Genomic DNA, 16,828 nt, shown 5'->3' with positions numbered 1-16,828 from the left:
AAGACTCATTCTCCTGCAAACACCTCTTGAGTGTCTTTCATGCTGCACAGACCAGGCAAGGGGGTGATTTTGAAAAAGCCCCAGTAGACAGATAAACAGAAGCGATTGTAAACTGGCCAAGGAAGGATGGAGGCAAAGGCATTCCAGGCAGCCGGAGCAGCAGATGCAAAGGCTCTGAGACCGGCTGGAGGGAGGGCAGCATATTTACCGAAGAGCAAAGGGACCTGCATTGGGATGGGAATGAGGGGGGGTGGGAAGAAGGCAGGGCACAATTTAGATGAGATCCTGAGGGCCGTAGGGAACCACAGTTGTTTCTGGAGTCCGGTGATTAAGCTTCCTCTGTGACCCACATGGGGAATGGGCCTGGCGTGCTGGCCTTAGTGGACAAGATTGAGGCAGGTGTCCAGGTACCAGGTGGTGGAAGCCTGGACTGGGGAGCAACGAGGAGGGAGCAGGTCCCAGAGGGGCACATATGGGGGTCTGGGGTCTCTGCAGGCACACCAAGGCCATAGCCACAGAGGTCCTCAGAGGCGCGCCAACGCGGGCAGGGAGCTCCCAGAGCCCCACTCGCTCCCAGGCCTGGTCCCCCGGCCCTGCCCGCCGCCCTGGCGCGCGTCCTGGCACGCGTCCTGGCACCTGCGCGCACGTGTCCCCGCGAGTCCCGCAGTCCCAGACACCTGCGGCCCTTAGTGCCCTCACTTCAGCCAGCAGGCTGCGTGCACGGCCGGACGCAGCCCCGCGCGCCCCCGCCTCGCGCACCAGATAGAGTGGCAGCGGGCACACGCCGGTGGGAGCGCGCACGGCGAGCCCGGGAGGCGGTGGCGGCGGCGGTGGCGGCGGCGGTGGCGGCGGCGGCGGCGGCGGCGGCGGCGGCGGCGGCGGCGGCAGCAGCGGCTGCTCCAGTCGGCTCCGGGCGGCCCCCGCGCCGCAGCCCGCGCCGTGTCCGCGGCGGAGCCGCCCAGGTGAGTGGCCGCGCGGGGCCCGGTGACCCCACTCCACCGGCTTCCCGCAGCCCCCACTCGCGCCCCCATAGTCGCCTGGGGGCACTCGCCCCGCGCCCTCCTCCCGGGCGCATTGCCCCTCACCAGGCCCCCAGCGCTCCCCCGGAAACTTTGAGCACCATTCACCACGCTAGGGTGACCCCGCACCTCCCCTGGGGCGTGGAGCCGGGAGCCGGGTGGGCATCTCTCTGGAGCAGTAGAGACGCCTGAGGGCATGCACCCCCCCATCCATGGGGGGAAGAAGGGGACACTGGCTGGGTCTGAGGAGGTGGGGAGGCTGGGATGGAGGCTTCAGCCCAGAGTCTTTCGGTCCTCCCCGCAGCGGGGTCTGGTCCAGCCTGGGGGGTGTCGGAGCTGCTAGGAAGGCGAAGGGGGTGTTTGGGTTTGAGATCCAGACCAGGACCTGCTACATCCCTGGGGCTGGGGACAGCTTAGCCTGGTGGGATAGATTTGAGGGCACTGGGCTGCTCTATGGGCCTGTGTCCAAGCAGCAACATGGGTGGTGGGGGGCTTCTCTCCATCCTCTGAGGCTGAGCCTGGGTGCCCCCCTGGGGAGGCCACTGAGCCCCATTCAACAAGTCGAGGGGTTGGGGGACAGCACCTAGTGTCTGGATCTGGGCACAAGAACAGACCTGGCCTTGCTTTGGAGAGTGACTTATAACTGCTTTTTTCAACATGTTCCCCTGCATGATAGACGCAGGTATCCAAGCTCCCCAGCTCTGATGAATCAGAACTTCAGGGGGTTGAGCCCTGGAACTTGTATTTTTAACAGTAAGACCCTAGTGAATCCATGTGTGCACAGAGATGGTTGAGAGTCTCTTGCTTCTGGCAAGGGGTGGGAAAGGGGCATCTGGTGTGACAAGGGGACCATCTGGGACTTGATGGAGGGAGCTTTGGACCAGCAGGGCTGTGAGATGTGGGGCAACCCTGGAGGGCTTCATGGAGGAGGTGTGGAGACTGGGAAGGGTGTGGCATGAGTGCCCAAAGGTGGCAGACATAGGGTCTCAGTGTGGATGAGGCAGGTGGAAACCAGGTGTATGGGCGGGGAGGGGTGTCGCAGCCGTGGGGGGAGGGCAGGACTGATCTTTGTCTGGAGTCAGGACTGATCTTTGTCTGGAGTCAGACCCTCCTTTGTCTGGACGGTGGGCTGTGAGCTCCTTGCCTTGAAGCAGCAGCCAGGTGAAAGGATCTGAGCTGGTAGTCCCCATGGGCCCACATAGTGCCCATGGGCCCCCCACAGATACAGTGCCTACACTCTATCTGGGTAACATTGGGTGACAGGAAGAGGCCACCCGGCCACTGGATAGGGCTCAGAAGGGCTAAACCCAGCCTTCCTCATCCTGCTTTTCTGTTCTCTGTCCCAGCTGGTGAGTTTTGGCAAAGGACAGCCCCTCTCTGAGCTCCAGTTCTGGAACTAAACAAACACAAACCTGGACTTACCTCACATGACATGAGACAAATGGACACACATCACGCCCCCAGCCTGGTGCTTCTGTAAGCTAGATGCTCAGTTAATAGGGGCCATTCTTATTATGTTATTGTTATTACAGCAGCTTTGCCTTGGACCAGCTCAGCCTCAGTATGCTCTCCTGTACAATGGGGGTGGCTGCTCCTAGCCGCCCCCAGATTAAGCCTGGGATCTGAAGGTGCCTGGCTGAGTGGGAATAAAAAGCAGATCTGAGGCAGCAGCTTAATTTCTCGTCCCACAATCCTGTCATTTCTGGGTGCCCCTGAGTCACCACCTAGTCACCAGGTAGAGAATTCTCCAAGCAAAGCTTGTCCCAGGTGGGCCCAAGGGAGCCACCCACCACCATGTGTCAATCCCGGGCCTCAAAAGAGTACCCTCCACCCTTGACCCTCCAGCTGGGCTCTGGGATTCAGTGGAAAGGAGTGAGCATCAGACCTGTATTCAAAAGTTGATTCTCAAGCTGAGTGATGCCAGGTGAGCTGGGGACCACTCTGACCCTCAGTCTCCTTTTCTCCAAGTGGTTTCCATTATTCCCACCCACCCTAGTCCAGTGGGTGAGCAGCCACAGTATACTGTGGACATTAAAAATGTGGTTCCAGATCTAGAGGCCTCACCTGACAGGGCAGTCAGCGGCCTCCCCACCCCCCACCGGTTGGCAAGGAAAGTGGGTCGGGAGGCCCCCAGCCCCCCATAAGGGTTAACAGGGACTAACAGCAAACTGAGGCTAATTAGAACTTAACAAATTGTCATGGATGAGAGCCTCAGGAGGACTCAGATCTAGGACACAGGAAGCACCACAGTCCTGGGGCTATCAGAAGTGTGTTCCCAAAAGGAGGCCTTGGAGGGCCCCCACCTCCCAAGTCTGTCTGGAAGCTTGAATGGGGGATGCTTTGAGAGACTGACAAACTATGCTCCCCTTGCTCCCTCTGGCCTTAATGGTGGTGGAGGGCAGAGGGAGCGGTGGCCTGGGGACAGAGCTGCCAAGCTCCCAGTATCTATTCCCCATCCTGCCCCCACCCTCCCTGTGGGTTCAGCTGCCACCCCAGCCAGGCGTAGGAGTCTTCAGCATCCCCTGGCCTGGAAAGGGACCATGTGGCCTGTGAGAAAGCTCATTCAGAATAGAGGAGGTGGGTGAGAAGGGTCTGGAGTTCAAGGAGAGGGCTCACATACCCCGAGCCACAGTCTGCCTCCTCCTTGGGTTGAGAGTTTCATGGCAAATTAGTCCAGAACAGCTTAGGGTGGATGAGAGGAAAGGTCTCCACTTCTCAGGTCCTGCCGTGATGGACAGATTTCCGGGCCTCTCCCCAGGTAGGTCTATACACTTGAGCTGAGGCTGCTCATAGACCCTGCAGGGAGTTTGGCCCCTTCCACCTCCTGGCTCCTGGAAGCAGACGCACAGCCCACCTCCTGCTCAAGACCCTCAGTGAGTCTCCTGCAGATGCTGTAACAAGTCACCATGAACCTAGTGGCTTAAAACCACACATTTCTGGGGTCAGGTCACAGTTCTGGGGTCAGGAATCTGATATGGTCTCACTGGCCTAAACCCAGGTGCTGGCAGGGCTGGTCCTTCTGGAGGCCCCAGGAGAACCGTTTCCGGCCTGTTCCAGCTTCTAGAGGCACCGTCCCTGGCTCGTGGCCCCTCCTCCATCGCCACAGCCAGCAGTGCAGCTTCTTCCATGTCTCTGACTCTGAGCCTCCTGCCTCCCTCTTATGAGGACCCTGTGATGATACTGGGCCCCCTGGAATCCAGAACAATCTCCCCCATCTGGAGGTCAGCTCATTAGCATTATTAATTTCATCTGCAAACTTTATCCCCTTGCCACATCAGGTAACATTCACAGGCTCCAGGAATTAGGACACAGGCATCTTGAAGGTGGGGTGGGGGGGCATTGCTCTTCCCACCCTAGACCCCACCTTCCTTGTTGATTTTCTCCATAGTATTGCCCACATATGGTCTATTTAACTCTTTCTTCTGTTTCTCACCCATAGACAGAATAATGGGGGTTTGTTCAAAGCTGTTTCCCGCTCAAACGAGAACAGTGCCAGGCACACAGCAGGCACCCATTAAATGCTTATAGAATGAATGAATGAATGAATGAATGAATGAATGAATGAATGAATGAATGAATGAAGTGAAGACTTGGCCAAGAGCAGAACAGGACCTAGAACTCAGGGCTCCTGACTCCAGCCGGCACCCAATGGAGACTTTTTCTGACGGATCCCAAGGTGGTCATGGTAGCCCCCTTTTCAAAAGAGGAAACTGAGGCTCAGGGCATTAAAAACCTCTGCCCAAGGCACTGGGCAGGCTCCGATAGGGACCCAGGAGTCTCGTCCAGGCTGCAGACTCTTGCCCCACTCTTGCTGGATAGTACTGGGCCCTCCAAGACCCAGCTCTGTGCATACTGGGAGGGAAAGACGGATAATGTGGTCCTTGTTCTCATGACATTGCCATCCAGGCAGGAGACAAGACTTTCCAGGCTCAAATGACGTAGGGTGACAGGGTCAGACCACGCAGAACTGGACACATCTTCAAACTGCAACTTAGATTGCCGTGCTCTTGCTCGAAACCCCCCATGGCTCCCTGCTGCTGTCCAAATCGAGTTTGAACACCTCACTGTAGGTTCAACACCTTGTGTGGTTTCACCCTTGCAGACCCCAACTGTCACACCCAAACTCGGACACACCTGGGCCACAACCTCTCTGCTCCTCGGGGCACCAGGCTCCTTCCAGTATGGGGCCTTTGCCCAGCGGGGATCCCCACCTCGGACACTATTTCCCAGACTTCTGCCTGATGGACTACTGCCCACCATTCAGTTATCAACTCAGACTGGCTTCCCCCAGCCATGTGACCCTCCTTTTCCCAAATGATCTACTTCATTCACTTGTTTGCATGATTCTTATCTGCTTGCCCACCTGACAACGATGCTCAGTGAGAGAAGCCAGACACACAAGGCCTCACAGTGTGCGATTCCATCTATGTGAAATGTCCAGAACAGGCACATCCACAGACAGGAAGTGGGTTCGTAGTTGTCAGGGGCCAGGAAGGAGGTTAGGGGTGACTGTTGATGGGGATGGGGCTTCTTTTTGGGGTGATGGAATGTTCTGGAACTAGAGAGAGGTGGTGGTTGCATGTATCTGTGAATGTACTAAAAAACATTGACTTGAACACTTGAAATGGGAGAAAATGTACCCCATGAAGGCCGGGGTGCCACTATGCCCCAATGCCAGCTCAGGGCCCCGCACACTAGGTTTCAGCAGGAGAAATGGAGACCCGGATGTGACTGGCTGGGTAGCAGGGCGTCTGTACGTGGGACACCCCAGCCGTCTCCAGGCAGGCCCCTGCCTTCTGCCCACAGTGACTACGGCCTCCACTGTGGCTCGTTGTGCATGATGGTGAATCTCTGTCCTTGAGACACGTGTTGTCCGTCCACCCCAGCCCTGCCCCTGTGGTCAAGGATGCAGAAAGCCCAGGAGCAGGCTGCCACAGGGCTCCTCTGCCCTCGGCCATGTTGCCATGAGCTCCCTGACCCTGAAGCATTCTGTGGTATGGGAGGAGGGAGACTTGCTCTGCTAGGGCAGCTCTGGAGCCTCACACTTCTTCCCAGCTGGCACAGGAGAGGCTCCTGGGTCTGCAGAGCCAGCAGAAGTCAGGGATCTACGGGGGACGGGAGTGCCCCGTCCCTGGGACAGCTGTGGGAATATAGGGTTGGAGTTCTGGGTTTGAGTCTTGAATCTGCTTCTCACCTGCTGTGTGGCCCTGAGCGAGTCACTTTCCCTCTCTGGGCCCTGCTTTCCCATCTAGACACAGGCTATCAGTCTATTTCCTGCTAGGGATGGCTGCTCTGTGCCCAGCTCCCCTCACCTCCCCCCACATACACACACAGAGCAGGGGTCTCACCAGGGTGGTCCTGTGCCTAGGGGACACTGGGCCATGTCTTCGGACATCTGTAGTTGTCACACTGGGGGTGTTCCTAGCATGGAGTGGGTGGGGGCCAGGGAGGCTGCTCAGCATGCCGCAGTGGCCAGCCTGGTTCCCCACAGAGAATGACTGTCCCAGATGTCAGCAGTGCCAAGGGGAACAGACCCTCACACACACACCCCCGTCCCATTCTGCAGGTGGGAACACTGAGGCCAGAGGAAGGATGAGCGTCTGTTGAGTGCTGGGGTATGAGCTCGAGCCTGTGCTGGGAGGAGAGGTTTGGGGTGGCCTGGCTAAGGCAGGAGATGTAGAGCGGGTGGATCTGGGATGTACCTGGACAGCACCTGGTGATGGGTTTGCCAAGGGTGTGAGCCAGGAGTTGCCTGTGAGACAGGAGGGGGTGAGCAAGGACTGTTCCCACTGCCAGTGGTAAAGTTGGGACACTGCGGGGCCTCCTGAGAAAGGTCAGAGATGTGATTGCATCCCAGGGCTGAAGCTCAGAGGACACCTGGTGGCCGAGACACAAAATCAGGAGTCATCAGTGAACAGTGGTGTTGAGTCCTGTGAGGACGTGAGGAAAGGCCCCAGGTGGGTGGCAGCTCCCTGGGGAGGGACAGGGGTGTCTGGAGGGCGCTAAAGACGTAGCCCTGCAGAAGCAGGACTGGAATTCAGACCCCCACCCTAATCGGGAAGTGGGGGTCCTGGCCTTCTAACCCCACTGGAAGGTCCAGCCTTCCAGGGAGAGGAAACAGGTCCAGAGAGGGTCCTTCACATGGCAGGCCACCACCCCCTTTATCATCTGAGAGTAGCAGGAACTGAGGGGCATTCGAGTGTCTGGGCCACAGCCCCCTGCAGCCCTCCACCCGAGACCAGCATCCCACGTGCTTTCCCACTTTCAGGCCCAGCCAGTGTCAGGGAAAGTGAGGGAATAGGGGTCCTACAGGCAGAATCGAGTCCCCACCATTCCCACTCCAATAACCAGGAATTACCCCGAAGCGAGGAGCCAGAACTTTAGGGGGAGGCATCAGAGGCTGTAGCCCAAGCAAGCCTCCTCCCTGTGCCTCTCACTAGCCTCCAACCCTGTACAGGAGATGACAGAGCTGTGCCCACAGGAGAGGTCAGAGCTGACAAATGGGGTCACAGCTTGAGTGGCCCCCACTGGGTGCTGTGAAGCAGTTGTCCTCTCATCCTGCGAGTAATTATAGAGCTGGAGCTCAAACACCCCAAGGGTTCTCATTCCCTTTGACAGGCCAGGTCCAGAGAGGGTGCATTTTTCATCAGAGGTCACACAGCCTGTCAGAACTGAGGTCTCCCACCGGCCTTTCTGCACTATATCACAGTAGCTGTGCCCTAGCCGTCCCGACCTTTCTTCACTTCAGTACTTTCTGACTTCATCCTTATCCACCTTCTATGGCAACTATTTTTTTAAAATATTATTTCCAATTGAAAAAAACGAAATTTTTGAAAAGTCCATTTCCATCTCTGACCACAGCGATCCCCTCCCCTCCATGCCTGAACTGCACGGGGCCCCTCACCGCGTTGTCCCGTGCTGTGCCCTCCCATGGACTGCCCTTCCTGCACCATCTGCTCAGCTCCCTTTCTCCTTTAAGTCTTTGCAAGAACATCCCTTTCTCAGTAAATTAGATCATTGCAATCACTTGACACCAGCGTGGCATTTTCCCTGGACTTACTTTTCTCCACTTATGGCACTCTAGGCAGGAGAGGCTGTATTACTATCCGTCAGCTCCCAGAAAGCTGACCTCTTTGTCTTCTGAGCTCTGTGTCCCCAGCACCTGGAACATGCTTGACACACGGTACCTGTTTGTTGACTGACTGACACATTGAATCAACGTATGAGGGAACCAATGTTACAGTATTTCCAAAGGTGGTGATAAAAATTGGTCCAGCAAAAACAGAACTGTATTTTAAATTCCAGCTGAATGAGCAGTCAGGACCCTGTCCAGGCTGTGTTTAAAAAAGAAAAAGGAGATTAGTGAGTGTTACAGGGGCGAGAGCGCCACCCACTTCGCCCCACCTCTGATGGGCTGTGTGAACCTGAGCCGGTGACTTGTTGCTTTGAGCTTCATTACTGCCATCTGCAAAGTAGGGGTGACAGTGGGCCCCCCATGAGGTTGTTGTGGGAATGAAAAGGGACACTTAGGTGGAGCCTTTAGCCTGCATTGGCACAGAGCAGGGGCTGTAGAAGCGTGTGCCATGATGGTGACGGTGAGGGTGAGGGTGATGATGGTGATGAGGGTGATGATGGTGATGAGGGTGATGGTAATGACAATTCATTAAATGAAGGTTTAAATGGTGTTTCTGGGAGACTAAGGTGGGGACTTTAGTTCAGAAAGTAACCAGTGATATTGGGGGTGGACCCAAATAGAGTCAGGGAGAGAGCCATGCAGGGAAGGTGTTCCAGGTATTAGCGATGTAAAAGTCCTCAGGCAGGAAGGTGCCTGGCATATTGAAGGAACAGCAAGAAGGCCCATGTGTCTAGAGCACAGTGAGTGAGGCGGAGACAGAGAGGAGGTAAGGGTAGGGAGGGGACTGGGGCAGGTCACACAGGGCCTGTGGGCCGTGGGGGGGACTTTCAATTTTATTCTAGGGGCGTGAAATTCTCTCCTGCAGAAAGAACAAATCAGGCCGCTCTGCCCCACAAGGACTCTATATTTGGGGGGCTGAACAATACCAGCCATTTCCTCCTAGAGACAGAGCCAGGAGGTCCCAATTCCTCCAGAGCAGGCTTCTCAGGCCCTGTCCCCCATTACTGCGTGAGGGGATAGTCTCCCCTTGACCACAGAGAGCAGCACAACTGGGAACTGGGAGTGACCTCAGACTCGGGGGTAGGTTTCAGGTAGGAAGTTGCCAGAGGCACGAGATGGGCAGCTGAACAGGGAACCATCCGTTCTGGCTCTCTTGTCCCCACCTGGGACACAGCCTCACCATGTGCTGTCCGAGGCAACAACATGGGAGAGAATGACCTAGAAAAACAGTCTCAGAAGGCAGGTTTGCCTGGGGGAAGGATTATGTTCCTTGCAATACCCAGGTCGGGATTAAGAATAATCACCATGTGGGAGGGCACGGCCAAGGACTCGTTCTCTCTCTCAGCCTCCCGACTATACTTTCCAGCTGGGGACAGGGACCTAAGAATTATGACCTCCTGGAGACTAGGAGTCCCTCAGTTTCCTCATGGTGTGATGAGCACATTCTCAGCTACGGCAGCTGCTTTCCCACCCCATCACTCCAGTCTCTGCCTCCATCTTCATGTGGCCTTATTCCTTGTGTGAATCTATATATGTAGGGACAAATCCCCTTCTTGTTATAAGGACACCAGTCATTGCATTAAGGCTACCCTATCCCAATATAACTAACTACATTGTAACTAATCACATCTGCAAAGACCCTACTTCCAAACAAGGCCCCGTTCATTGGAACCAGAATCAGGACTTGAACATGTCTTTTGGGGGGACACAGTTCCACCCACTGCAAGGTCTCAGCTCATATGTCACGTTTCCTGGTCTGAAGTCGCCCCTGCATCTGTTCATCCTGATCGTCTGTCCACACTGCTTCCCCACACAGCCCCTTGCAGTGTGTCCTCTGGTCTTGTTATCTGTGTATCGAACGCGTTGACATTTGTCAGGCAGGTGCTCTGTCTCAGGCACAGTTCCAGGTTGGACTAACACAAAGGCCCTGGAGAGTTTACAAGGCAGTTGGAGGAGACAGACAGTGAACAGGTTTTAAGATGGGTTATCATGTCACATCATGGTTCGACTTGTACAGACAGGTAACAGAGGGAGGACAAGATGAGTGGGGGAGCTGGTAAGGACTCTGGGGGAGAGAGGGGAACATGTAGACCCCCGGTATCCCCACCTGATGGATGTGAGCCCCTGGAGGGCAGGATCTGTGTCTGCCCTGTTCTTTGGTATATTCAGAGCCTGGTACACAGTAGGCACTCAATAAATGGGGGTTCTTTGATACCAAAATGTTTTACATTATATTTGTATGGTTCTTCTCCAGTTCAATAAATGCTTTCTTTTGCAAGTTTTAACATTGAGATTAAAATTCACAAAACAAAATTCACCCTTTTAAAGTGCACAATTCAGTGGTTTTAGTATATTTACAGGGGTGTGCAACCATCACCACTGTGGAATTCCAAAACATTCTCATCACCCCCAAATAAGCCCCATCCTTATCAGCAATCACCCCCACCCCTCCACAGCCCCAAACAACCATGAACCCACTTCCTGTCTGTGGATTTCACATACATAGAATCACACACTGTGTGGCCTTGTGTGTCTGCCTTCTCTCATGAGCACCGTGTGTTCAAGGTCCATCCACGCTGTGGCGAGTGTCAGCGCCTCCCTCATTTTCACCGCCGAGTGACACCCCAGTCTCTGGACAGGCCATGTTGCGTTTGTCGTTCCTCTGCGGATGGACACTTGGGCTGTTCCCACTTTTTTGGCTAATAAAAGAATGCTGCTGCTGTGAACATGGGTGTACAGGTTTTTGTGAGGTCCTGTGTGCTCAGTCCTTTTGTATAGACACCCAGGAGTGGGATTGCAGGTGGACAAATGCTTCTCCAGTGCACTGCTAGGGCGGGGCAAGAAGGCCCCACACTGCTAACGCTGCCCCCATCTCCAGGTGCCCATGAGGATGGTGGCGTGGCCCTAGGCCCAGGCTCCACACCATGACCTGCTGGTTGTGCGTCCTGAGCCTGCAGCTCCTGCTCCTGCCCGCTACCCCGCCCCTAGCAGGGGGCTGCCCTGCGCGTTGCGAGTGCACAATGCAGACGCGCACGGTGGCCTGTCCCCGGCGCCGGCTGACCTCCGTGCCCGACGGCATCCCTGCAGAAACGCGCCTGCTGGAGCTCAGCCGCAACCGCATCCGCTGCCTGAACCCAGGCGACCTGGCCTCCCTGCCGCTGCTGGAGGAGCTGGACCTGAGCGAGAACATGATTGCGCACGTGGAGCCCGGCGCCTTTGCCAACCTGCCGTGCCTGCGCGTCCTGCGCCTGCGCGGCAACCTGCTCAAGCTCATCCCGCCTGGGGTCTTTACGCGCCTGGACAATCTCACGCTGCTGGACCTGAGCGAGAACAAGCTGGTCATCCTCCTGGACTACACCTTCCAGGACCTGCGCCGCCTCCACAGGCTGGAGGTGGGCGACAACGACCTGGTGTTCATCTCGCGCCGGGCCTTCGCAGGATTGCTGGCACTCGAGGAGCTGACCCTGGAGCGCTGTAACCTCACAGCGCTATCGGGCGAGTCGCTGGGACACCTGCGGGGCCTGGGCACCCTGAGGCTGCGGCACCTGGCCATCGCGGCCCTGGAGGACCAGAACTTCCGCAGGCTCCCGGGGCTGCTGCATCTGGAGATTGATAACTGGCCGTTGCTGGAGGAGGTGGCCCCGGGCAGCCTACAGGGCCTCAACCTGACCTCGCTGTCCGTCACCCACACCAACATCACCGCCGTGCCGGCTGCTGCGCTGCGCCACCAGGCCCACCTCACCTGCCTCAACCTGTCACACAACCCCATTAGCACGGTGCCGCGCGGGTCCTTCCGCGACCTGGTCCGTCTGCGTGAGCTTCACCTGGCTGGGGCCCTGCTGGCCGTGGTGGAGCCACAGGCCTTCCTGGGGCTACGGCAGATTCGCCTGCTCAACCTCTCCAACAACCTGCTGTCCACGTTGGAGGAGAGCACCTTCCACTCGGTCAACACGCTGGAGACGCTGCGCGTGGACGGGAACCCGCTGGCCTGCGACTGTCGCCTGCTGTGGATCGTGCAGCGACGCAAGACCCTCAACTTTGACGGGCGGCTGCCGGCCTGCGCCTCCCCAGCCGAGGTCCGCGGAGACGCGCTACGCAATCTGCCGGACTCTGCGCTCTTTGAGTACTTCGTGTGCCGCAAGCCGAAGATCCGCGAACGGAGGCTGCAGCAGGTCGCGGCCACCGCAGGCGAGGACGTGCGCTTCCAGTGCCGCGCGGAGGGCGAGCCGGCGCCCACCGTGGCCTGGGTGACGCCTCAGCACCGCGCGGTGACCGCCGCCAGCGCTGGCCGGGCGCACTTGCTGCCGGGTGGCACGCTGGAGATCCGCGACGCACGGCCGCAGGACAGCGGGACCTACACATGCGTGGCCAGCAATGCTGGCGGCAACGACACGTATTTCGCCACGCTGACCGTGCAGCCCGAGCCAGCTGCCAACCCCACACCGGGTGAGGGTCACAACGAGACGCTGGCGGCTGCACGCTTCCCGCTGGACCTCACCACCATCCTGGTGTCCACAGCCATGGGCTGCATCACCTTCCTGGGTGTCGTCCTCTTCTGCTTCCTGCTCCTCTTCGTGTGGAGCCGCGGCCGCGGGCAGCACAAGAACAACTTCTCTGTGGAGTATTCCTTCCGCAAGGTGGACGGGCCGGCTGCCGCCTCAGGCCAGGGGGGCGCCCGCAAGTTCAACATGAAGATGATTTGAGGACTCTGGGGTCGACCTCAAACTGCCCTTCCCTGCTGGGGTTGTGGGCTCCTAGTGGAGCCCGGAGAGCCAGTCCCCACCCGCCCCTCACCAGCCCGTTGATGACACCTATGCATTTTCCATAGGGGCTGCTGCAAGCCGGTTCCTGGCAGAACTTCCCTTTTTTTGTAGAGACCCAACCACAGAACTGCTTTTTCATCAGGAGGCATCTTTTGCAGAGTTTCTCAAGCGTTTTCTGAGGCCTCCGCCCTTCCAGGCCCTGGTGATCGCTGAGCTGTGTGGGGGTATAGTGGGGGCTCGAAGACCCCAGGGTCTTCAGGGCTCACAATTCACTCCCAGGAGGTACACAGCTGCCCACAGTCCCCTGACAGCTCACACCCCAGCGGAGATGGTCTATACCCAGGATGCATAGAGGGCAGCCCAGCCCCAAGGGGAGGGTGCACAAAAGCCTATACTGTTCACATCTGGACACCTGCACCTGACACCCAGTGCACACGTATTCACACCCAGGATCCCAGGATACAATCGTATGCATAGCTCTACAGTGAAACACCTGACACCCAGCTGACATTAAACAGGTGCCCTGAACTCTGAAGCTCACCACGGGCACTCAGGGCTCTCGTGAGAGCTCAGCTCACACCTGGGACAAGCAGCTGAAATTCAGAACACAGCCGGCTCACACGTGAGACACACCCAGCTCCTGCTCAGCTGGCCGTCGGGGGCCGGACAGACCTTGGGGGCTTGGCTAAGGTCAGCGTCACCCTGAGAAGGCCCAGCGCACCAGGTGGTACCTGACATGCTGGACCCACCCCCACCCCCAGACTCCCTCTCACCAGAATCCACTGGGCAGGCCGCCACCAGGAGAAGCCATCTCCCCAGATTCCTCCTCCACCCTCACAGCTGCCACTTGCTTCTTTTTTTCCCCTTCTTCCGCCTCCCCCCACCAGTCCGGCTCAAGCCGCTGTTTCTCAGTCTAGTGGTGTAGGACACAGCTACCCGGCCCATGCTGGTATTATGAGACTTGAGCTCCCCCGGCTGAGGCAGTTGGTCGCCGGTTGGCTGCTCACAGCAGCTCATGGCAGCTCTTGCTGGCTGCTGGCCACTCACAATGGCTGCCGGCCACTCACGTTGACCACCGGCTGCTCATGGCAGCACACGGTAGCCCATAGCAGCTCATGCTGGCTGCGGGCCACTCACGCTGGCTGCCCAACTGCAGGGAGAGCTGTTGTTCACAATCTTAGCTATAGAGGGCACAGCTCACTGGCCCATGTGGGAATCGAGCCCGTGACCTTGGTGTTAGGAGCACGGCGCTCCAACCACCTGGCCCACCAGGCCAGCCTGCCACTTCCTTCTTGAGCCCACACCATGCAGGAGGGGCAGCTGACCTGGCCCCTGGACCAAGACTTTGGCTTCTAGGGTGTCCCTCTCCAGCAGGCCAGCTGGAGTGACCCTCAATCCTGAGTCTACACTGCCCCTGAGCTAGCCCATGTACCATAGCTCACCTGGGGAATGAGACTAGAGAGTGTGGGCAACTCTCAAGGTCCCTCTTATGTGCACTGTAGGACAGCAATGGGGAGAAAGGCCAAAACAGGGGCTCAGGCTACAGGGAGGCCTGGATCTGCATCAATGGGAGGTGACAGAGGCACCTTGGTCTCTGCAATTTTGGAGCAGATCTAGGACCAAAGAGTAGGCAGACTGTGACTCAGGTTAAAGAAGAGTTTCCCCAAGGTCACTGCCGCATTGCTCTTCAGATAGTGAGTTCCCTGTCACTGGGGGTAAGCAAGTAGGAGCTGAGGTTTTGCAGAAGTATTCAGACACCGGAGAGGGACCGTTCATGACCCTGCCTCCCAGCCTGGTTCTTGCCCCCACTTTCTACCTCGGCCAGACAACGGTTAGGGCATCATTGTGGGGGAAAGGGCACAGGAAACGTTGTGGGGTCTGACCTCAGCCAGAAAGGAGCTTGGCCACCAGCCAGGAGGTTAGGACAGTATTCTCAAGGACCTTGTGGGAAGACTGGAAGCCTTCTCCCAGCTGTGTATTCTCAGTTGGTGACTGAGGACCACTTAGACCATCGATGTCCATCGATCTGTAAAATGGGTCTGAGGGTTAAACTCATCACTATATACACAGGGGCCAGGCCATGGATGGGTTTGATGGTGAACTTGGATCCTGGACCCCTCATGATCTTTCTGAGATGAGCCAGAGAGAAAGCTGAGTAAAACCTGGAGTTTTTCAGCAAAGGATTCAGACAGAATTGGGAAGGAGACACCAGCAGTTCTCCCTGGGCTGTGGCTGAGGACATTGGAGGCCCAGGTCCTGCTCCCACGATGTACACATGGCCAGCAGGCCAGGTGGTGGGCCACTGACCATGGCCAGCCAGGGTGGGGACACCGTCCCAACCCCCCTTGAGGAGGGAAGTGAATGAGGGCCAAAGAGGGTGTCTAGCAGCCCCAAACTCCACCTAAGTTGAGCAGAACCGACTAGTTTTTTCCCTTTAGCATCCTCCTGACCTTGGTTGCCATGACAACCCGGAGGGCCTTTCAAAACGACATCCAAGTGCCTTTAGCATCATCAAGACCAGAGGGGGTATGTTCTCTGCAGCATTGGGATTTACAGAATGTCACGTAGTGGGGTCTCCCAGCCCCCTCTGCCCATCCCTGTTCCAATATGAATCAACACCTCCCATCTCCCACCCCACCCTGCTGTATTTGGTTGGAATCTAATAAAAATGAAACCAATTTAATAACAAACCTCAGATTTTTTTTATTCTCATGGAGGAGTAGTCCCAGAAAGTAGGGACAAGGGATAAGGTCTGCTCGGTTCCCTGGAGGGAGCTTCCTGGCTCCAGGCCCAGCACTGACCCCGAGTCACAGGGTGTTTATAGACAGAGAGTGAATGAATCGGGTGAAAAGTTAGAGGTGGCATGTCAGGAGCGCCCATGCTGTTCCCTGTGCTGTTTTCCTATATCATTAACTCCTTTCACGCTGATGACAACCCTGTGTGCTGGGTCCTACTACATAAGAGCCCATTTTACAGATGGGCAAAGGGAGGGCATTTGCTGATAGTCCCCCATCTAGGGACAGGTGGGTTTTGAGAGGGGTGGGTGGAACTGGGCTGGCAGGGAACCCCCTGCCCCAAACTTGGGCTGTGGGCAGAGCCCATGGTGGGGAAGAAAGGAGAAGTGAGGCACAGACCCACCCCCTCCCAATATTCCTGAAGCTGGTGGCTTCCTCCCCTGGGGTTTGTGGGGGATCTCCTCTTCTAAGGGGGGCCCGTCAGCGTCCTTTCCTCTGGGGGACTCGGGGAAAGGCAGGCAGCCGTGAGCGCTGCACATAATACTGAGAAGTGCTTCGTCCTCACTTTGACCTCCACCTGATCGATGGGGAAACTGAGGGACAGGGCCGTGTCAGGGCTCAAATCCTGCTGGTCCCTGAAGGCCTGTTCTCTTTCTGGAACAAGGTAGATCGACTCAGAGCAGTCAGGAGAAACCATGGTCAAGGACAGCCTCTCATTTGCCACCCAATAGTTGCTCTCTGGGCCTCAGTTTCCCCATTTGAGCATGAGAAGAAGGTTTCTTTACTGCCCTGCAGGAGGCAGAAGCAGGGTAGGGACATGTCAGGGGCTGTAGGATGGACGCCCTCTGTGCCTGATTTCCAAGAAATTGGAGGGTGGGGGGTGCTAGGTTGTGCGACCCTCCCTAGGAGTCTCATTTACCCTATTCCTCCTACAGCAAAGACAGGCAAAACGATTGCTTCATGTTTCCCCACCCATAGGTGTTGCCAAGTCCCTGGTTCAAACCACTTTCCTGAATCCTGTCTTATTCTTGGGGTGCGGGGTGGGGGAAGGGGAGATCCCAGTGCTGGGTGAGATGATTCAATTTTTTAAAGAGAAATCTAGCTAGTGTGGCTGTTAAGAGAGTGGGAGACACTTTTCTTCATTGAACACAGAGAGGGGCAGGGACTTGCCACAGC

At 56.9% G+C, this 16,828-nt stretch overlaps 1 protein-coding gene across 1 annotated transcript; it reads left to right on the top strand.

The window, feature by feature from the left end:
* Positions 1-848: 848 nt before the first annotated feature.
* Positions 849-15,603, top strand: LINGO3 (leucine rich repeat and Ig domain containing 3). Its single transcript, XM_019743957.2, has 2 exons — positions 849-962; positions 11,033-15,603. The coding sequence occupies exon 2, from the start codon at positions 11,079-11,081 to the stop codon at positions 12,855-12,857; it is 1,779 nt and encodes a 592-aa protein (XP_019599516.2). The 5' UTR covers positions 849-962; positions 11,033-11,078; the 3' UTR covers positions 12,858-15,603.
* Positions 15,604-16,828: the final 1,225 nt, after the last annotated feature.

The sequence above is a fragment of the Rhinolophus sinicus genome, linkage group LG07, assembly GCF_036562045.2.
Source record: "Rhinolophus sinicus isolate RSC01 linkage group LG07, ASM3656204v1, whole genome shotgun sequence".
NCBI classification, from domain to species: domain Eukaryota; kingdom Metazoa; phylum Chordata; class Mammalia; order Chiroptera; family Rhinolophidae; genus Rhinolophus; species Rhinolophus sinicus.
The sequence above is the reverse complement of the archived record's forward strand: the minus strand, read 5'-3'. Positions and strand labels throughout refer to the sequence as shown.